The sequence below is a fragment of the Camelus ferus genome, chromosome 2 (genome assembly GCF_009834535.1).
Source record: "Camelus ferus isolate YT-003-E chromosome 2, BCGSAC_Cfer_1.0, whole genome shotgun sequence".
In the NCBI taxonomy this organism is placed as follows: Eukaryota; Metazoa; Chordata; class Mammalia; order Artiodactyla; family Camelidae; genus Camelus; species Camelus ferus.
In genome coordinates this window covers 69,138,719-69,162,673 of record NC_045697.1, presented here as the reverse complement: position 1 = coordinate 69,162,673, position 23,955 = coordinate 69,138,719, and the positions used below count along the sequence as shown (strand labels likewise).

At 32.1% G+C, this 23,955-nt stretch overlaps 1 protein-coding gene across 7 annotated transcripts in view; it reads right to left on the bottom strand.

The window, feature by feature from the left end:
* RAP1GDS1 (Rap1 GTPase-GDP dissociation stimulator 1) overlaps positions 1-23,955 on the bottom strand; it is a 129,574-nt gene that overhangs the window by 50,574 nt on the left and 55,045 nt on the right. For 5 of the 7 annotated variants that reach the window (XM_032460186.1, XM_032460201.1, XM_032460194.1 and 2 more), the window contains one exon: positions 199-345. The exons of the other annotated variants lie outside the window; for them this stretch is intronic. In XM_032460186.1, the coding sequence (XP_032316077.1) occupies positions 199-345 (147 nt within the window). The remainder of the gene's footprint in view (positions 1-198; positions 346-23,955) is intronic. 7 annotated transcript variants of the gene reach the window in all.

Here is a 23,955-nt window from a genome sequence, read left to right as displayed (position 1 = left end):
AATCTTTCAACAATTAGTTCCATTTAAATTAGACCATTCTGTATTTTTGAAACATTGTAATTTAATGTTGGCTAATTACTAATTTTATGTGCTACTTATGAATGCTTTGTTCATAATTTTTCTAAATTTTTTGTACTATTATAATGATGATTTTTAATTTTTCCCCCAGAGATAAAGCAAGTTTTCAATTTTGTTTACCATTCTCATTGCTATAGTTCATCAGCATGCCACAAAAGACAGTCAAGAGCTTCTCATTGGCGGGATCTGTTATACTGCACAGTGACCTTAAATGGTCAATTACAATCTGTGCACCACCTGCTTGGTCAACTGCACTTCTGCCCTCATCTGTAAAACAAAGAGTTAAATTAAAAATAAAAGAAAAAAGAAATGTACCTTACAATTTCAATACAAAACATAACAGAGTTATTTCTTATTTAGTGAGTAAGTAGAAAATAAATCTAAGCAGGGCATTAAATGTCTTTTTGGAAAAAACAAAACAAAACAAACAAACATGGAAATGGGGGTGGGATGGGGAAAAGAGACAATCATTTTTTAGGAGAAAAAAGATTATTCTCATTGGTATCAAATAGAAGCTTAAAGAACTTCTCTGTGTCCTAAAGTTTATGACTATGACATGAAATTTTTTGCCTTCTCTTTCACAAATGACAACTCTGTGTAAGAGAAGAAAAATAGGAAATAATATTCTATCGGAATTTTCTCAGTTTGAAGCAAGTAAATATATCATTCTGTCAATGGTTTCAAAGTCAACTATTATCAAAGACAAGCATCTGCAGGACAGTATAACTCTTGGTCACAATGTATAAGTCCTAAAGATTAGTACCAGGGTCTCTTTAACGGTATTTCCTATAGTACATAATGTTCTTCTTTTTCAATTCTGAGTAGTTTGTGTTTTATCTCTCCTTATCCTTTCCATTCAAGAGTACATCAATACACTTCAACATCACAATCAGTGGTCAAATGATAGTCAAACATACTTTCTGTTACATACACATCTACGTTAAATAGAACAGTCATTTAACTGTTGCAACATATAAATAGCTTGAAAATACTTTCTAACCCTTAGATATAGGACTGGAAAGAGATGAAAGAAAGAATATATCTTTCTAACTCTGACTTCCTTACATAAAAGTACAAGTGCTGTCCAAAAGAAATATGAGAGCCACAAATGTGAGCCATATATGTAATTTAAATTTACTAGTAGCCACATTAAAAACATTAAAAAGATAATAAATTAACTTTAGTAATATATTTTACTCAGCCCAATAAAACAAAAATATGATCATCCCAACACACAATCAATACACAAACTATTAATGAAACATTCTACATTCCCTTCTTTTTAATCAATCTTTGAATTCCAAGTTACATGTCCGTTTGGACTAGCCACACTCAGCTGCTCAACCGCCAAATCTGGCTAGTGGCTGCCATACTGGACAGTGCAGCTACAGAAGCCTAACAAAAGGGTCAGTAAAAGAAATGGCTGACAAAGGAATTACAGCCATGTAGTTAGTTAGTAATGAAAGATTTTCATTTTTCTAATAAAAGAAGTGAAACTAAGGTCCTATCCTTATCATTGTTGCCAAATCATATTAGCAAATGAAACAACAGACATCATTTCTTGTGTTAGATACACACACACACACCCACACACACACACCACTTATGTAGCAAGGCCTCGTAAATACGAGCTTCATAATTTTGAAAAATTTTAAGGAAATTCGTACTAAAATGAAACAAAATAGTTTTGTTCACTGAAGTTTTGCACCATGTCCACTTAGCTTTTTTATACTGTTACATAGATGCAGAAGAGGACCCTATGCTAAATAGCTAATGAGATGACAGAAAATTCTTAAGTCCAGGGTAGCTAGTCAAATGAGCCAGCAAGTACACTGGTCAGATCTCATTTAAAAACCTAATTTCTAAGGTTTTCTTTTCCTATAACATAAATGTAAACTGTTGGCAATTTGCATGCGGATGATGTCAGATAAAACTAAATACTGGTATTACAAATCTGAATGTTCAGACCTTCAATACTATACATTTATAGTATATCCCATCCCTAAATTGTAAAGCTCAAATAGTTTCTTATTCTAACTGCTGAGTAAATACAGGCCTTTAAAATATAAATTGTGTATGCTTAGAAAGCTAAGTTGGTTTCCTGTCAACACACAGCTATTCAATATTCAAAAAATTAAATAATTCAATAAATTTAATAAAAACTTATTCAAAAACTATGTTCACCAAATTTATTAATGCAATAAATAAGAACATAACTAAAATTGAAAGGCAAATTTCCTATTTGTGTTTCAGAGCCACAGTATTTTTCTTCCCTTTCTTTGCTTCCTTTCTTTCTTCTGTTCCCCCCTCCTGCCCTGCCCTGTTTAGACTGTCTACCACAATGCTATGTGTTACCAAGAGTTGGCTGCTGAGCATAAACTCAATCTCTACATTGGAAATTACATTATTACCGAATCTGAGAAGAAAAGCAAAGCACATATAGCAATAGATACCTGAGTTGAAGAGAATTTTATTAAAATATTTTAAATAATCTGAAGGTGCAAAGAAATAAATGATGCTGTGTTCTTTTACTCTACTAAAACCAGTAAGTTTTTAAAGACATCTTACAAATTATTTAAAATACATATTAGAATATCTGTTAATGCACAAGTCCATATGAAATGTTTTTTCACAGTAAAGGTAGCTCTTTATAGCTTTATGTTTATGATAGTAAAATAACACTGTTTACTTAAAAATAATTTCTAAAAGCTTCCTTATCCTAAACTTTCATACCTCTAAATGTAGGCTCATTTTTAACACTTCTCATAATAAGTAACTTCTAACTTGTAAAGAATACTGAGTTGTCCCCTCTAGAAATATAATTTATACCTTTATTTTCCATAATTATGAGGTATGCAACCACTGGAGAAAGTGCAGCCCCACCAACACTTTAAGCCCTGCTACATACATTCTTTAATGATGGCCTGTCACAAAAAGTAGTTTCCAGTACAAGTATGATCTTTTTTCACACTAAGAGCAGAACTTTAAATCTAATGAGATATTACTCTTCAATAGCCAAAAGCAGGAAGCAGATGTCACAAAGGATTATTACTTCTGGTGGGAAATAAGTAGTTTGAGCAGATGGATGCATAAGGAAGGTCTTATTATTATACAAATAATTAGAGGGTGAGAGGAAAATATATAAAGTATATTTTATATATTTTTTTAAAATAGGTAAGCATAATTCTTTTAAAATAGGTTTCTAAAATTTGTATTTGCTACTGAGAATTTGAGAAGAAATATGAAAAAGGAGATGTTTAAAATGCTGTCTAATATTCCCTGTATGAACACATCATAATTATTTGTCTATCCTTTTGCTATTACTTGGGTTGTTTTTAGGTTTGGGCTATTATTTATACCACATAAATGATATTGTTGGTTCATAGAATCTGTACATCTTCCACTTTTTTAGATAATGATAAACAGGTGTCCAAAGCCAGTGTACATTCCCTCCAGCAGGTGTGAGTTCCTATGGCTTCACCTCTTCACTACCACTGGCATATTAGATTTTTAAATCTGATGAGTGAGGTTTAACCTATTCCAGAAAATACAGGAGCAGGTCTTTGCTGACAGTTGATTTTTCTGTACTCTCAATGACAGTTAATTTAGTATCAAGAGTATACAGCATTTACAGGGAAAAAATAACAGTTGAAGTTAAGGATGGGGAGAGAGAAAGAGAGATAAATGGATGCATACATAGATACTAGAATTTGAAAAAAAAAATGGAAAAAGAGCCAAATAGCTAGTAGAAAATGACTATCAAGCCTATGTAATAATATGACTGGATAGGCACAATTTGGAACTTTTTAATATTCATGCTGATATTATATAATAATATTATATAATAATATCAGCAAACACATTATTTTTTAAATATCTTTTTATCATTGCCAGCTTTCCACAAAAAAGAGAATTTAGAAGGCTTAAATCTTTGACATGACTAAGGAGGAAACTTGGGGAAGCAGCTTGATGATGGATGCTATTGCCCACAATCTGCAATAGCAAATTTTATCTAAAATTAATTTTTTTAATACTAATCTATTTTTACAATCTAAAATCTACAATTTTCATGCTACCTTCTACTTTTGCAGTTTAAATATCACCTTTTTCATATTTCTTCTCAGAAATTCTCAGTAGCAAACACAAATTCTAGAAACCTATTTTAAAAGAATTATGCCTACATATATACTTTATATATTTTCCTCTCACCCTCTAATTGTTTGTGTAATAATAAGATCTTCATTCCTTATGCATCCATCTGCTCAAACTACTTATTTCCCACCAGAAGTAATAATCCTTTGTGACATCAGGAGTGGTTTCTGTGGTGATGATTATGAGGTAGCACCTTAGAAAATTGTATCTATACAAGAGGAATAAACTGCAGGAGCTGATCACACTAATAAGCTTTCATCTAAATTTTGTTAAAAATTAACACTGAGAAACATGAGAAAATTACATGTTGTGGAGATACTATTGAACGAATACCTTTTGTGTTTTCAAAGAAGTTTTAGTGACTTAAAGAGTTCATCTTTAACATGTTACACTGTCATGGATTTGTGCACTGCTTCACTGTGTTTTGTGTAAGAGCATCCTGCACAAACACGCTGCAATTGTTAATTAATGATGCTGGCTCTGCACAGGCTGCACACACACATTACAGTAAGTGCTAGAGTGTTTGGCATTAATAAGATGGTATGCAGCACAGAGCTACAAAGGTTTTCCAGGGTTACCAATAGCCAAAATTAAAGCTACGGCACTGAGCAGATAGATACAAATGACTTTCACTGTAAATGTACTTAAGAAATAATAAGTAAATTAAGAAGATAAATTTTAAATCATATTTCTTTTTCCTCATGTTTCAACTCAGACTTTGCTTAAAGAAATCATGATGATTAAATACTAGCGTTCAGAACTAAAACTTGGGAAATCTGAATTCTAATTCAATGTTCCCTCATTAAATACAAAAAAGGTATATTGAAATACCTTTGCCATTTTGTTCAAAAAGACAGTAACACTGTCTTGGTGTCAATCAAGAATCTTTTTTAAAGATTCATTTCTGAAAAGTCCTTTGGTATCTTACTCCCCAAATATCTTTTTAGGGTATCCATGAATTTAAATACTAAGACCAATCTACATTAAACAGCAGCTGTCCAAAATGCCTGCTAAATAGAAGTTTTTAGACAAAACCTATTACACATATAACTGGTTAAGAGATTAAAAAGGCACAGTACAATAACACAATTTTCATATCCATATCAAAACTCATGAAGAGTCACACATCCGTTCACTGAGATCCATTTTGATAGTGAGAAATTTCCAAATCTTTGAGAAAATGTGCTTTAACTAACAATAATTAGAACCACAGCAAAGAATGAACAAATTGTACAATCTTTAACTTTGTAAAAATTATAGGCCTTATAAGCAAAGACAAGCCTTTAAACTATGCTGCACATCTTTTCACACATTCCTGTCACACTACCCACCATGACCCATCCAAATAGTCAAAACTTTTAAAGCCCCTCCCTTTTCCAATTTCTGTACTCTTAACAGAAACCATGCTTCCTACTTTACAGAGAAAAAAGATGACATCAGATACAATCTTCCTCACTTTTTCACCCTCTTCACTGTCAGACCTAGTATCAGATGCATTTTTCCCCAATCACTTTCAGTATCTCATACTGTAATTAAAACTCAATATAGCTAATTAAGGCTAAAGAAAAGAAAATGAGAAGATTTATTTTCAACAGAAGGTAAGACTTTCTTCTTTGAGTAAACAAAGTTGTAGACACACCAAAGATGCAAACCCAAATGGAAAAAACATTTAACAATGAAATACTAGGACTAGTCCTGGTGGTTGGAGCAGGAATTAGATTTCTTTGTTACCTAAAATTTGACATGTTAAACTTAAGAATTTCAAGTAGGTAAAGTAGAAGCTTTATAATATTTAAAAACTAATTATCATTGAGGTAATGACTTATGAAGTAACTATAATAAGGTCTTTAAATTTGGAGTTTTGTAAAGTTTGACCATAAGAAAGCCTCTTAACCTCTGTTGATGTCAAATTCCAATCTGGAAAAGGGGGGAGGGGGGAGCAGGAGCACAATACTGCTGAACTTCTTTTTAGCTTGACATGACTTCAATTTCTACTTTGTCCATGTTGTGCACACAGGAGTACTTATATGCTGTGTAGGGTTTTTTAATATGTTAAATTCTGCTGCTTCAGCTTTCTATATAATTCAGGTACTATCTTTATTTTTCCCAAGTAAATATTACTAGAAACTACAAAGACTGATGGCAAATAAAAATTCTTTTTACAAGCTAAGCTGGAAAGCTGAGCTCTGAAAGATTATACTGTCTAGAAATAATAATTTTTGATGTGCTTTTTCTTAGTGAACAGAAAGGTGATTCAGAATAGATGTTTAAAGTCAAAACAATTATAACTTAAGTCCTTACTAGTGTTAGCTTGGAAAAAAGTGATAGCATTACAAAGATGCCACAATAAAATTTATTTTAATCACATTCATCATTTTTTCCCCTTCAAACTCCACTATTATGCCACTTTTTAACCTCTAAAAATAAATACTTTATTATAATAAGATTTGAAAATGTGTAACATATACCAAGCAAGGATTTAAAAACAATAGGCAACATAAATTAGATTCATTTTAAATGCAGGGACACGAAAACTATTCTGAGACTTTTTAGTCAATACTAAGCTATAACTGAGAATAGAATCCTAGATTTGAATCTTCAAAAAGCCCATTAAGTTTTCACTGAATGCCAGTCACATGTGAAATTCAGATGTCTTAGAAAGCTAAATGAAAAATATTATCGAAAATCCCCAAACTATACCATTGCTGAGTTAAGGAAATGATTTAATTTCTTAGTTTACCAGAATTTTGCAAGAATAATGCTCCAAATGAGGAGTAAACAGGATGGAGTTTGTAAACATTTTCATTAAAATGTGATTTTTAGAAACATTACTGGCTATCTTTAAATTTGCCTGAATTGAAAAGGAATCAAATATCAAAATTCTTCCTATAAATTTAAAACACAAATGTATGACACAGAGGTTTACTCGTGAGTACATTCTTAGCCTGCCTTTTAGGCTCATTAGTTTAGTATCTTTACCTGTTTGAAATAATGCTAGTGATATAGGAGTATGCTTTTGAGGCACAGACATGATCATTCCTGTTTACTGAACTGTGTCTCCCAAAAATATATGTTCAAATTCTAACTTCCAGTACTTTAGACTTTATTTGGAAATAGGATCACTGCAGAGAGATCAGTTAAGATGAGTATGGAGTAGGGTCCAATGTAACTGGTATTCTTATAAAAAGAAAAGAGAGATGCAGAGAGAATGCCATGTGAAGATATGAAAACACAAAAGGGGAAGACAGCCATGTGAATGAAGGCAGCAGACACTGGAATTTGCTGCTATAAGGAATTTCTGATGCCACCAGGAGCTTGGAAGAGCCAGGGAAAAAAAAGGGGGGGGATGCCTCTTTGCTTACAGGTTTAAAGGGAGCATGGTCCTACTGATACTTGATTTTGGATACAGCCTCCACAACCGTAAAATAATAAATTTCTATTGTTTTAAGCCACTCTGTTGTCTTAATACATTCTGTTGCTTTAGGTTTGTGGTACTTTGTTACAGGAGCACTAGGAAACTAACACACTCCTCTACATAAACAACGTGAAATATATTCCTACTAAAAAAAAAAAAAGAATATTTGACATTAAGTAAGCCTTAAATATATATTCAGATTTTATACATCTCACAGAACTTTTACAGTTTTCAGTTTACTAATAATAACATATCTCAAGTATGATTAATATAGGACATTAATTACTTAATCAATAATATAAGACATTTAATTATTTAATCAATATATGGTTTTAATTATTTGTTTATTTATTTAATTATCTAGTCACTGTAGCAACTATGATATGGGTATAACCAAAGGAAAATTACAGCTTCTTTCCTAATTAATCTATCTCTGAATTTTTTTTCTACTTAGCACCAAAATTTTTAGAAATGGGCTTTTCCTTTATAGACTAAAAAACAATAGTGATGGATGTTCTGCATAGTGCTTGTCAATAGCACTCTATTTTGGGGAAAGGAACCAGAGATGGAGAGAATCTCCTTGTGGTACAGGCATGCATGAATGGCTAAAGGCTGAAGAGAAAGCAGGAACACCATAAAGAGTCCTCCAGCACCCTTACTCTAAGCACAGAATAAGAACAGCCCACTATTAAAGTTTTGAAAACTACAGCACTGAAATAAAGTTATCAAAAGCAAAACATGAACCCAGCTCAACTTATGACTAGATTGGCTGGAAGTACATCCCTTACTAACTGCCTGAAATAAAAGGAAGTGTGCTTATTTATAGTGATTAAATATTGTTAATCTCTACCATTTTTTCCACAATGTCCAGCATTTGATAAAAAATTAAGAGATGCATTTTTGAAAGAGGAAAAAAAAAACAAAAACAAAAAACCACAGTCAAGAGGTAAATCAATCATTAGAATGAGACTCACAGGTGACCCAGATGTTAGAATTAACAGAGACTTTAAAATCCATGAACAGATGTGGAATTTTGCAGAGAAATGGCAACTATAAGAGTTAAATGGAGATGCCACAAATGAAAGATAATATCAAAGATGAATTATTTCAAAAGGCTGAACAGTAGACTCAATAAAACCAGAGACTCAGTGAACTTGTAGATCAATAGAAACAATAAAAATTAAAACAAAAAAAGACAAAAAGAGGGGGGAAACCCCAAAGAACCTAAGAACTGAGAGAAAATAGCAAATGATCTAACATAGGTGTAATTGGAATCTCAGAAAGAGAAGCAATTGAGAACAGCGTAGAAGAGATATTTAAAGAGTTAACAGCTGAGAATTTTCCAAAAATAATGAAAGACATCATGCTACAAATCTAAAAAGTTTAGGGGCCACCTTTACCCCCCAGCAAAGAAAACAAAACAAAAACAGACCAAAAAGCCAAGCTGCTGAAAAATTAAAAAAAAAAAAAAAAAAAAAGAGAGAGAGAATCTTTTACAGGCAGCCAGAGTGGGGGAAAATTTATATTTGGAATAGCAAAACTAAAATACAGCAGAATTCTCATCTAAAACTATGCAAGCTAGAAAACAATGTAAAAACACCTCTTAAGTATTAAAAGAAAAAAAAAAGCCTGTTAAACAAATTTTTTTCAGGCAGAAAGTGTACAATACTAGACAAAAATTTGAATCTACCCAAAGAAATGAGGGAGAGTAAAAATGATAAAAATCAAAGTAAATATAAAAAGTTTTTCTCCTGTTTTTAAAAATAACTGACTGTCTAAAGTATAAATAACAACAATATATTGCAGGGTTTCTAACATATGTAAAAACGAAATATATGACTATAATAGCACAAAGGATGGGACAGTGGAATTGGAAGTACACAGTTATAAAGATTATTAAACCATATGTGATATAATATTTGATGGTAAACTCTGATAAGTTAAAGATATATATGGGTTACCACTAAAAATTTTTTTAAATGTATAAAAAGCCAATAATGAAGATAAATGCGAGAAATAAAAATTACTCAATTTACCCAAGGAAAAATGACACATTCAATTATAGAACAGACACTTATTAATATTAACTTAGCCTTTATGTCAGGCAAAGTGGATATAAACAGGAGTACAAGAAGGCCTTACTTTTACAGAGTTTCTATTTCAGTGAGGAAGATAGAACAGTAAACAAAATAAAAGCTTCAATACAGTTTTTTTTTTATAGGGTGTTATGGAAGCACAGAGAAGAGAATATATACCTCTCTAGAGAAACAGATGGAGGAAAAATGAGAAAGTAGGTTTAAATAAAACTTCACAGAAATTAAATTGTTCATGATAAACATAAGCATATTCACCTAAGATCTATAAATTATGAATCCATAATAACAGGTAGATTTATACAGTAAAATTAAAGTTTTCTTTTGCTCATCTGTAATCTAAATTAAATCTTATTTAATAGGAGTAATAGTTCCTTAAACTACTGATTAATGATATAAATTACATACTCAGTTTAACTAAAGTATTTTAAGACCTGGGGCCAAAATAGCATCGATTCTGACTATTTCAGGGATATCTATGATGCTTCACATACTGAGGTAGGTTTGGACAATACAAAGATAAATAATTCACAGTTCAGGAGAGAAAAGCATGAATAAAAATATTTAAGCAGTAAAAACAATTAAGTTTTCAGAGTACAATGAAAGCACAAATAAATAAATTTTACCCAGAAGGGTTAGAAAAAGATTCATGCTCATTGTTCCCAGAATGTCTTTCAAGTCCTTACTGGCATTTATTATGTGTATTAAAAACAAAAAAACTATGTACTGTTTTGTTTAGATTCTGACTGGATTCCCTTCCTTACCAACTCTATTGAGGAAAAATTTATGTAAAATAAACTACATAGATTTAAAATATATAATCAATGAGTTTTGACAACTCTGTCCACCCTAGAAACTACCAATACCATCAAGATACAAAGCATTTCATCACAATCAAAAGATTCCTCATGTCCCTTTGCAGGCCATCTTTCCCTCCACCCTGGCCCAAACAACCACTGTTTTCTGTCACTTTAAATTAGTTTGCATTAGACATATATTCATATAGTATGGATATAGTATGTATTCTTTTATGTCTAGGTTCTTTATCTCAGCCTAATGCTTTTGAGATTCATACACAGTTTCAGGAATGCAAGTGGTTTATTCTTTACTGCTGAACAATATTCCACTGTGTGTCTCAATTTTTTAAAAATCTGTTCACCTACATTGGTAAGACATTTGGGATGGTTCTAGTTTGGACCTACTGTGAATATGGCTGCACTGAATGTTGATGTACAAGTTTTTGGTTAAATATCTGGAAATTGAATAGCTGGATCTTATAGTAGATGTATGTTTATGAGTATATGGTTATTGAGCAATATTACAGTTAAAAGAATGTGATGTGCCACTGAAAAGTTATATTTAAGAAGTTCTCAGAGAAATGCAAATCAAAACTACAATGAGGTATCACCTCACACCACTCAGAATGGCCAACATAAAAAAGTCCACAAACAATAAATGCTGGAGAGAGTGCGCAGAAAAGGGGACCCAGCTACACTGCTGGTGGGAATGTAGTTTGGTGCAGCCATTATGGAAAATGGTATGGAGATTCCTCAAAAAACTAAAAATAGACTAAAAAAATTACCATGTGATCCAGCAATCCCACTGCTTGGTATATATCTGGAGGGAACTCTAATTCAAAAAGATACACGCACCCCAATGTTCACAGCAGCACCATATACAATAGCCAAGACATGGAAGCAATCTAAATGTCCATCAACAGATGACTGGATAAAGAAGTTGAGGTATATTTATACAATGGAGTACTACTCAGTCATAAAAAGGAAACAAACAATGCCATTTGCAGCAACATCGATGGACCTAGAGATTGTCATTCTAAGTGGTCATTCTAAGTGAAGTAAGCCAGAAAGACAAAGAAAAATACCATATGATATCACTCATATATGGAATCTAAAAAAAAAAAAAAAGAAAAGGAAAATGAGGACACTAATGATCTCATCTACAAAACAGAAACAGATCCCAATATAGTAAACAATCTTATGGTTACCGGGGGAAAGAGGGTGGGAAGGGATAAATCTGGGAGTTTGAAAAATGTTAGCCACTATATATAAAAACAGATTTTAAAAAATTTCTTATGTATAGTACACGGAACTAATATTCAATATTTTATAATAACCTTTAATGAAAAAGAATATGAAAATGAATATATGTATGTATATGTATGATTGAGACATTATCCTGTATACCAGAAATTGATACATTGTAACTGACTGTACTTCAATAAAATATTTTTTTAAGTTCTCAAATACTGTAAAAGTCAGAAATTCTCAAAAGAAAGGACAACGTATGTATTCCTGAGCATAAGAGGTACTTAAATAAATGTATATTAAATTGAAGTGAAACCTTAGCCTCAGATCTAGGTAAGCATAGGGCTTCTCCTCCAAAATCAATGTATACACTATAGAAAAGCATTAGCCTCATTAGCTTTTAATGTATAACTCTCCTAATTAATTTTACAATATGTAGTAGACCTTCATGCAAGAATGAGACAATTGATTCCATGCTCAGAAATCATTAAATATTTTCACCTAGCGGCTTGGTTGTTAGTCAGTCAATTTTAACATCAAATTACTTTTAAAAAATTGCCTGATTTTCATTCAGTTTTGGCTTCATGAAATATATATCAATCTGAAAAATAATTTGGTATATCTTCATTTCTTCCTTTTATTATAAAGCACTATACAATACTGATCTGGTCTAATAAAGATTAGGTGATACAAATAACATATATTAAATACTTAACTGAGCCATATATTATGTGGAAGAAAGAGAGAGAAAAAAAACAACCATCACCTGGTTTTCACTTAAATAACAAGCTGTCCAAAGAAAAGAACGTGTTCTTTTATCACTGCTTATTTTAGGAAGGTTTTTCAGGTTACTCAGGAGCTTTTTTTGCTGCTAATTTGACATGTTATTATGGTTTTGCTGCTTTAAACTCAGATTTATTTATTTTGGAGCACAGTATGAGAAATAATTCTATGTTAGAGAGCTACTAAATAGAAAAGCTCACTTTGCTATAGCAATAAATTAGAGAAATTTAAAAGTGTGTATCAATCAGCAACAGTTGAATAAAACTGAATTTAAAATATTTATTAAGATATGTAAGAAAAGAATTTATTCAAGCAAATTAGTAAGAACAGTATAATTTTAATTTTTATTATCTATATGCCTTGTGTGCAGAAAAAATAGTATAAAGCAGTAGATATTTGTCTGAAAACTTGAAGAGTTTACCTATGGTTTTCTAGCTGATTTATCAAGAATAGTAAAACTCTCAGATTTTTAACTGTATTTCCTTAGTTTTACTAAAAATCCTGATCAAGTCCAAATGTTCTTTATTTCCCAATAAATAAAAAGAGAAGTCAGTATTTCACACACTCTACATTTAGTGGAAGTGACAAGAACAAAGGCTCAAGCATGATAAAGCATGTACACACACATACTTTTTTACATGAAGTTCTCAAATTTGGAAAAATGTGAAAAGCTTTTCCTTAATCACTTGGTTCTGCTCCACCTTCTTGCAAATGAGGTAAATTTTACTTTTGTGACTAATAACAGATTAAACAAAATATAGGTTTAGGATTAGCTTTTAGTAAGATTATTACAATATATTCCTGTATCTGCAATTCTAAGAGCTGAACAATGAATATTGAACCATAAAGGTACTGGATGAAGTACTGACATATTTATCAAAGTGATAACTTCTTCAGTTATAGTACTTAGAGAAAATGAATTAGAGACATGAATTATAGTTCAAACTATCACCAATTTAGTTGTTGATCCTGAAAAGTCATTTGAACTCTCAGGCCTCAGTTTCCTTATCTGTAAAATTTGGAAGGGGTGGATTAGATGACTTCTGAAAGTCCATTCTATTTAAAAATTTTATAAAGTCTAGGTGGCTTATTTCTCTTAAGCTTTCTCATTTTTCATAGTTCCTTGAATCTACATATTCTATCCAAGTAACATCTGAACATTTTGCTAACATGAGAAATTATTTAAAATTGTTGAATGTTTATCCCCAAAGCGTGTAAGAATATGAAGATACAGAAATTGCTCGCCTGCCATTTTTATACTGCATATCTCTATTAAGAAACTCAGATTTACTACTGTCACCAGCAAAATAAAATAAAATAAAACTAAGCAGCAATCACAAAACTCAGAAAAACACAACAAAATAACCCTCTGTTCTTTCCTTTATCCGTAGACTGCCTCATCCTCTGTGCAGCTGCTCAAGCCCCAAATCTAAGAATCAATCTTGACTTCTCCCTTCCCCTCATTCCTGATACATCCACAACTCTAAACATTTCCCCAGTTCTTCTGATGCCCCTTATCCTCACCATCACAGACCTAATCCAAGTCGTTATCTATTTCCTGGACAAGTCTTACAACTGGTGTCCAAGTTCCATTCTTAACTCTTGCATCCTTCTCAGACCACTTTTCTTGCAGCTCCAAGAGTAATGTTCTCAAAATCTATGTCAGATCCCCTCTAATAGCTTGTCATTATCTGGGATGGCCCACAAGGTTCTCTATGATCTAGGTCTCATTTATTCCTTCCACTTTACTGTACAACACCCTCCCTGTTCACTGCATCTCAGGTATACCTTGGTCTCCTTCCTGTTCTTTGAACACACCAAGTTCTTTCCTCACTCAGGGCTTTGCAACTGCTACACTTCTCTAAGGAATATTCTTCCCCTTCTCTCTAAATAGCTAGTTTATTCCATTTCTTAGACCACAGCTCAAATAACACCCTCAGAGAGAACTTTCTTCACCTTCAGATACTCTCCATTACATCATCATATTTATTTCCTTGATATCAGTTATTATAATCTGTAAATATCTTCCTATTTGTAGTATTTACTTGTTTATTATCTATTCCCTCCTGTACAAGACCCACAAAGATAGGAATCTTAGAAATAAGATCTAGGAGTCCCTATTACCTGGCACAATGCCCTGAACACAGTGGCCTCAATCAATATTTGTTGATTAAAATATCTGTTGCATATGCATACATGAAAGAATACAAAGGCACAGAGTGAGAAGTCCCTGGGATTTACTCATAATCACTACTGGAATAAAAACATTCAAATCATATGACCCAAGGTGTAGGCACTGAGACTTTCTATAAGCAGGAACATAAATACGTATCTTCAATGACATAAGGTCATGTTTCTATTTCTAATCTCACTGAGTAGAGATAATTTTTTCCATGTCGTATGGAAGGCTGATTAAAAAAGAAGAGGAAACAGGTTAAATCTTTGCTAGTTTATTATTCTACTATGGTGGCATGTCTCTTTTGATTTGCAATCTTTGGCATCATAATACTGGATTTAAAATAAGCGTTTTGCAAATGACCAAAGATTATCCTCCAGTATAAAAATTCTAGCCTTTGAATCTACATGGTATAAATGTATTTTCCTAATAAACAAATTTTGGAAGTACAGTCATTACTGTATGTGAGCTGTATCCTCAAAGGTGGGGGGAACAATTATTTCTGGTGCTAAAAAGAGGGTCTTCATATTCAAGAAAGTTGGTAGCCTGCAAAAACTATAATCCTATTTGTTACCGATAACAAGTTGGTAGTCAATGATCTAAATCATTAGATGTGGTGTCATATTTTTGTAAGTCAGACATATTGGCTATTCTGATATGCATGATTATAAAGGACTTTTTGTAGTCTTCTTAAATATATTGCCTTTTAATTTGGCCTGGTGCTATTTTACTTTCCTGGAGCAGGGTGCTGCTTAATAGACACACCTATATTGTTTTTCAAGATAAAGTCAAAAGACATTTATGAAGTATACTAGGGAAGAAAATTAACTTCTGGTACATATATTTCCCCATCTAATTTTGTCAAAATAGAGAATTTCTATTATGTACCACAGACATATTCAAATATGTTTTAAGCATTCAAATGAAAAATTTAAACCCATCAACGTCTTTTCTGAAATTCAGAAAACAACTTATTCACCATCCAGGTGCATGTAAAATGCATGAAAGACCAGATATAAATGCAAAAGCTATAAATGTTACATCAGTGAAATCATAAAGATGAGTCATGAAATAAACACCATGACTGTTAAAGACCCATATATCAAAAAAGAAGTATAAAGCTTGTAATTTTGTGTATTACATTCAGGTTTAAATTTTGCCTTTATTTAAAGCAGACAATTTTCAAATATATTTAAATATTTACATCTATAAAGCAGGATCAGGAGAGGAAAGCACTAGATCCACAGATGCAGCTTAAAAATAGGTCACAGTGCAGCATTTAATGGACACAGCTTTGATGTGCCTACTGATGTTAGTATTAAATTTTATAGACCATAAATTTCTCACATCAGTAAAAATTGTTGACAATTCTAATTTTTTCAGAAAAGTCTTTATATAATAATAGAGCATCTATAAGTCACAATACATTTGCTAAAGAAATCACTGAAGCTACACTATTCCCTATATTTTTATATTATCAGCAAAAGATTGAATATCTGTATTTCTATAAACAAATTATTAATCAACATCAACTATATCATAAAATTACCTTAAGTGACTTCTGAACATTATTCAGTTAACAACATAAATAATTTATTGCTCCAATTTATTAGTCTAATTGCTCATGATCAAAATTAAATTTTATTCTAATTATTTTAAATATGAGATGCTTTTGTATCAAACTATTTCATACTTATAAACTATGCTAGATTATGTACATGTATTGTGTACACATATATATAGTTACGATTTAGAACACTGGTAACAGCACAATTTTTCAAAAGTGCTGTTCCACTCACCAAGAAGAATGTGATTATTCACCTATAAATAGTATTCATCTTTTATATTCCTTCCCAGCCAAGGAAAATATCCCAAACTTATAGCATTGATAACTCTGATTAAAAGCAGAGAAAGTTTTCAGTACTTCAGGTTGTTTACAAAGAAAAATAGAAAAATAAAACCAGACAGAACACAATTAAGAATAGCAGAGGATAATATGTATTAACCAAGTTTTACTAAGCAGACTAGAAATTTTATGTTTAAAGTGTCTATACTTTGAGTTTATCTTTAACAGATCAATTAGGGTAACAAAGGTAAGTAAAAGTAAGGGGAAAAAATATATATGACTTCTTATTGAACTAAAGAAAAATCATTAATACTTTTGCCATGTGCAAGGCTCCCTCACATGTTGCCTCCACTTTCCTTACCTATAAAATTGATCACAACTACCTGAAAAGTGTAATTCCATCTCTTTAACAAAGCATTAGCTTTTTTAAAACATGATACTTAATAGCTAACTAAGCATTGGAAAAAAGCAGCTATATAATGTGTTCTTTGCACAAGTTTTATTAAGGTAAAAATTTACAGATTCTTAGATTTTTAAATCATTTTAATAAACAAAAGGGATCTGAATGTAATATCAAACACAAAACTGGAAAGATCATAGTTCCTCAAAGTATAAACTATTTGAAGGGTTATTAGTTAAATATTTAACACTGTTTAAATCTGGTGAAGTACTTTGCAAGAACCAACCAAACTGACGATAAACAATCCAATCTTACTTTAAAATTTAATTTCACTCTTCCTGCTGCAGTCATTATTTGCCACAGCATACCTGGCCTACTATAATGGCGTCTTGATATCTCTGCCTCCCTTCTCTTTTCATTTCAATATAAACTATATCCTTCTGTGAAACTGAAAATACCAATTCAAGTTATTTTCAGTGGCTCTTTCCTGTCAACTCATTCAAGTACAAAATAACTCCTTAGCCTGCACACACTCTAAGTGCACAACACACACCAATAAATGAATGCCAAATCAAGACCTCTAACTACAGTAAAACTTCATTACCATTTTGTTATTTAAAAAGCCATATCTTCATGACTGTTTATAACATGCCCCACCGTGCAAGTTCCGAACTCTTCCCCCACACCACAAGTTTCCTACCATCACCTTGCTGCTGAATTTTATTAATAATGGGCCTGACTTCTACTTTACTGCAAAGATGAAAGCCATGCAAGAAACATTCTTTTGAATGCCCTCTGTACTACCTTAAATTTTTTTTTTTAATACTTTAACATATATTCTGCCATTTTTCTCTAAGGCAGAAGTGTTCTTTCTCATTCAAACACCAATCCTGTTTACTCGGGTTCAAGATTTCATTTCTTCTTTTTTCATCTATGATCCTTCACCATTAATTATCCCTTCTAGGAAATTTACTCTGTCCTTGTCCATAGGGTTCTAGCCCAACAAATATGTTACTGTTTACACTACTCTAATTACACTCAAAATGCAGCCCTTTCCACAAACCACTACTGTCTCTTTTCTCATTAAACTTTTAGAAAGTCGATACTTTCCCTTCATTTCCTCATTACTCACCATCGCCCCTGAGATTTGATTTCTTTCTCCACAAGACTCAACTTAAAGATGTTTTTTAAAACCTGAATGTCTGTTAGTCAAAATCATCAAAATTTAGTACTTTTTTTTCTTGGCAGTACCTGACACTGTTGACTATCCAACTCTTTGGAATCCATGACAAGAAACTTGTTTTCCTCCAATCTTTCAGTGCTTCTTCACAAGCTCCTTCAGTTATATATCCTAAATATGGCTGTTTACCTCATGCTTTCCTTTATCTATTCCTTCTATGCCTACGGGTCAACTATCACTTTCAAGTGCATGAATCCCAAAGCTCTGTCACCTGAATATGACAACAGCACTTCAACAAATCTCCAAACATACCCATCTGGTTGAGATCTATTTCTGCTGTTAGTGTTATCCAGACCCAAATTTTGGACTCCAAGATTTCTTACTTTTACTTGAGTCCTTCTTGAATTCTCTCTTTTTTCTCTTTCTTGTCTTTTTCTCTTTTTTCTCTTTTCTCTCTCTCTCTCTCACACACACACACCTCTTCCTTCCTGTTCTCTTTATTTTTCAAGTTTCAGAAGAAACAATAAGCTTCTAACTGGTTATTCTTCATTTAGTCCACTGTCCAATGGCTTTTAAGTAAGAATGTGCATCAAGTCCACTGTCCAATGGCTTTTAAAGTAAAAATGTGCATCAGAGTTTTTTGGGGTTTTTGCAGAAGATAGATGATAGGTTAGATTCTAGCCTCAGAGATTCTGATTTCTGGTTCTAGGCTGTGGCCAAGAAAATGTACTTGGAAAAAGTTCCCTGTTTCAGATGCATACTTCTTGTTAAGCATGACTGCCAATCTTATAATGTACATCTCTTTCAAATTAACTTTTTCCATGGTATCAACTTGAATATTTAACTCTTTTGCTCAAATACCTTCAATGGCTCCCCATTGTACAAGGCCTTCTGCAATCTGGGTCCCAGGCATATCTCTCTTTATATTATATTATATACCTTTGAAGATGCTTTTCTGTGCTCCTGAAAAATCTTTTAACTCTCTTCTCCACATGTCCAAATCCTATGCAGATTAACTGCTTCCTCCTCTACTAATACCATTGGAAGAGCTCAAACACAAATGAGCTCCCTTCTAGAACCCTGCTGTGTATCTTCTTACAGCATTTAACACATAGAGTCCTATTTTTACTTGTTGATATACATGCTTCATTACCCTGAATGCACTATAATGTCTTTAAACACAGGAGGCACACACACTTGGACAACTAAACAGAAGTGACTATCAGTAAAAATATTTTTCCCCTCACATTATTTGCATTGGTTTTTCTAGAACAAAGGTAAATTATAAACTACTTATAGGCTGATCCTGACTTACCAGAAGTCTCATCTGAAGTAGAGGCTTGTGGCCCAACACAGAAATTCCCTTGAACTAGGAACGTTAATGTATAACCTATCCCTATAGGTTGCATAGAAACAGAACCTGATGATTACCTATTCTGATCAAGGTCCCAAAAGTATGAACTGCTCCTCTCTAAACTTTATTTTGGGGCTATCAATTTTTTGTTGATTCTTTTTTCTGAAAGTCAAATTTGGAGGGAGAAAAAATCAGAAGGAATTTTGTCCTCTACTTTGATTACACAAACCCAGTAAAACAGTAATTTTCATGCTTGAAATTTTTATATGTATGTGTATATGTATATAAATTTGTGTGTGATATATATATATATGTGTATATATATATATGTATATATAATTTTCTCCCCTACTCCCTCAAGTAGGGCTGAATGAAATAAGGTCATTTCCCAAAGAAGAGAGAATATGTATGCCTCTTGGAAACAAAGTTTTTTAAACTTTTCATTTTGAAATCATTAGAGGCTCACAGGAAGTAGCAAGAAAAAATAGTACAGACAGGTCCCATGTACCCTCCCATCCATTTTGCTCCAATGGTAACATTTACATAACTCTGATACAATATCCCAACTAGGAAACTGACAATCTACAGATCTTCTTCAGATTTCATCAGTTTTTATATGCATATGTGTATGAGCATGTATGGTTCTAAGCAATTTTATCACATGTAGAGATTCATGCAACCACCACCAATATATGGTATTTTTAAATATTCATTTTCATATACATCAGAATTTTATCAAATCAATGAGACTTAAAAATCAAAGGTAAGTATATTTTTCAGTCTCAGAAGACAGAACTTGGATACATTATACAACATAAAATTGAGCAGGTATAATGAATGCGAAGTAGAATTGTATTTTGGTTTAAAATAAACTAGGAAATATATTCAAGACAAAATTTCTTGAAATTTCTAAGTTGTATGCTTCAATCAAGATTGACTACCAAAACCTACACATTTGGGATATACTACCCAAATAGAACCACCCTTTGCTAAAGTATTATGTATTATTTCTTGGATTCTGTTAAAGATTTGGTACAAGAAACAATTATATGGAGAATATTTGAGCAATTTTAGTAGAACCACTATTGAAGACTCTGTCTGTAATGCCAGTCAGTATCTTTTGCGTATTTTAAGAATGTATGCAGAATTACTTAGGGAGCTAACGATACCTGATGATAAATCTCTTCCAGCATTTGTCTCAACAGTTTTTTGTTTGATTGAAGAAACAGAAAATTTCTCCTTAGCATTAAATAAAAACTAGATAGCATACCAAGTTTTTTTTTTTCTTCCCACCTTGGCAACTGAGCAGCTCAAATTAAATTAGTGCTCATTATAGTAAGTATATTACCCTCACTTCTTACTAGGTTTCTCTTTTCCTCTCCTTTTAAGGCTTCTGGCCTTTAGATCTTTATTTTGAATATTTTGTGTACATTAGTATATGTGTTACATTATGTCACAGCACACTTTTTAGAAACAATAATATTATGGACTGAATGTTTGTGTTCCCCCATAAATTCATATGTTGATATTCTAACTCCTGATATGACGATATCAGGAGATAATGAGATCATGCAGGTAGAACCCTCATGAAGAGACAGGACAGCCTGCTTCCTTTGTCTCTTCTCTCGCTGCCATGTGAAGATACAATGAGAAGGTGGCCGTGGGCAAACCAGGAGTGTCCTCACCAGATACTGAATCTGCTGGTGACTTGATCTTGGTTGGATTTTCCAGCCTCCAGAATGGTGAGAAACAAATTGTTTTTTTTTAAGCCACTCGGTCTGTAGTATTTGGTTATAGCAGCCCAAATTGACTAAGAAAAATGATCAGACATAAATGCTATGTATTTCCTTTGCATAGATGTTCATAATTTATACTGTAAATTTATATATAAACCTTATTTAATCCACACAACAGTCCACTTTACCAATGAGGAAACTAAAACTGAGAAAGATTAAATGACAACTTTGTAAATGGTAGAACTGGAAATCTTATTCATCTATAATATTTGGAGAAGGTAATAGCTAAGTAATAGAGCACATGCTTAGCATGCTTAGCATGCATCAATTCCCAGTTATCTCCATTAAAAAAAATTTGTTTAAACACAATATTTGCCTTCTAGAGGGCATATTAAAATTTCATTTATTTATAATTTTATTAATTTAAAAATAAATTATTTTATAAGCAAATATGCACTATTTGCTTAATTTCTAAAAAGTGGTTTGAATTACTACTCCTATCATCCATTTATTTTCATTCTGATCAGAAACCACATAGGTAGTGTAACTGTCCACAAGTTGTGTTCTTTTGTGCATTTAATTTTCTCCACCATATTAAAAGCTCTTTAATGGCATGAACTTTTTTCAGAGCTTATGATAGTGTTACAAAACAACATCTATTTCCAACTACTATATATTTAGGACACCTTTACAATGGAGTATTTTCATATGATAAAAGCCATAGTTACTGTCTGTAAAAATAGCAGTAGCATATAGTTGTTTATACTTATATACATGATGTACTTTGACAATAAATCCATTAATAAAATATAAGAGCTTACTTGATGAAAGCTGAAGAATCTTGTTTTATACTTACTGGCTGATAATTCTATTCTACTCTAAAACTGAATACTGAAAAACAGTAAAAAAGTAGTATATAGACCAGCAAATCCTTTAATAATGCAACCTGATACTTAACCTAATTTATATCACTGAAATAAACACTTATTTTAAATGCCAGGCATAAACAGTTCCATGTTGAATATAACTGCTGCAATATATTTGGTTACTTAGGCAATTTCAAAGCATATCTGTGTTATTAATATACACTTGTCTAACAAACTTATGTTATGAAATACTGTAGAATTATTGTTGATTATTTTTCAGCATTTGCAGTCAGAATAATAAATTCATTCTTCATCCCTTACATAAAAATAGTGTAGCATAGTTAGAATCACTAACATACAAATAGATCCATGTATGTATTTGGGCATCCTTTCCATTTACCCTTCTTTAAGTCAATGAAATAAACTACATTTAGTTCACCTCACCAACAATGGCTTTGGCAAGCCTGATTACCACCTCATTTTGAATATTTATTTATTACTCAATGAGCAAGAATTCAATTTTCCTTATATCATGTAGGATGGCATATCATGTAAGATTAAGTGTGCATCTTTTTAATAATAGGATTAATTATATAATCATAAGCATTAATTTCATTTCTGTAAAGAATCGTATTTGTTTAATTTTAATATGTATTAATTTGAATCGTATATTCTTCTTTCTCTGGTAATGCAAAAATGCACAAATACTTACTCTCATGTAATCATTTTATTTTAGCTTACACTAAATAACTTTAAACCAGCATTTCCAATATCAACTATTTCCTAACCTCAAGCAGTAACATCTGCAAACAGAGAATCGGTCTTCAGTCACCAATTTATCCTTACAAAAAAGCATTAAGTACAGGGTGGGAATTTAACACGAAGGTCTTCAATACCATAGAACCATATACATACATATATAAGAGCAATTTTAAACGTGCACAGCTATATAAACAAACTAATCATAGAAGAGACTACCATAAAGATGGCCACATAAGAGGGGAAAAAAACCCCTCATTTTTTTCCCATATCATCTTTGAGAGAAATGAGCAATCAAACAGGCCAGAGTATGCATTTCTGAGATTTAATACTATTTCTCTTTATTTAAAGTCACTTTCCCTAACATATCCCATCACAGCTCTGCTGACTCCTTTTCAAATTGAAATATAAGTTTTCTCTCTTCTTTAATCTAAAAGATGTCAAACTTCTTATAAAAAGTTATTTTGACAAAGTTAAAGGGCAAAAGAGCTTTAAAATATTGCTTCTATCAGAAGTTTGTTGGATACTTGTAAAGTGAAATCTATAAGCACCTCGGAGGCTCTCTGGAAGAACAGAAAGCAGACCAGGCATTTTAAATGAAAAATGTCCCCACTAGGTGATCCTTTCATCTCTATATGCAAGAGAGACCGGGATTCAAAAAGTTCATCAGCAACAAAGCCTCACTCTGTCCGTCCCATTTAGCAGTTACATCAGTCTATTACCTGATGTTAGGATTATATAAGACAGTTTCCTTCCATTAGGAAGAGTTCCTAAAATGGGCACTGTTAAAGCTGGTAAAACTGAAATCTGACCTACTTTTTTCAAAAGATGTCCATGAATTTTGTGGTAAGTGTAATTCTTTGCACAGTTGGAGCTCTCCTTTCAAACAAACCATGTTAAGTGAAAAACGCTAGCAAATGCCTTACTTTCTAAGTGTCAAAATTAAAATCTATAAAATATGCACACATTTCTTAAATTTTTATCTCTAATACTTAATTTTTTATGGTACTTTCTGCATACATTGGCTTTACTATCTATTGTAAGCCTAACATCATTCTGAATAAACCAACAA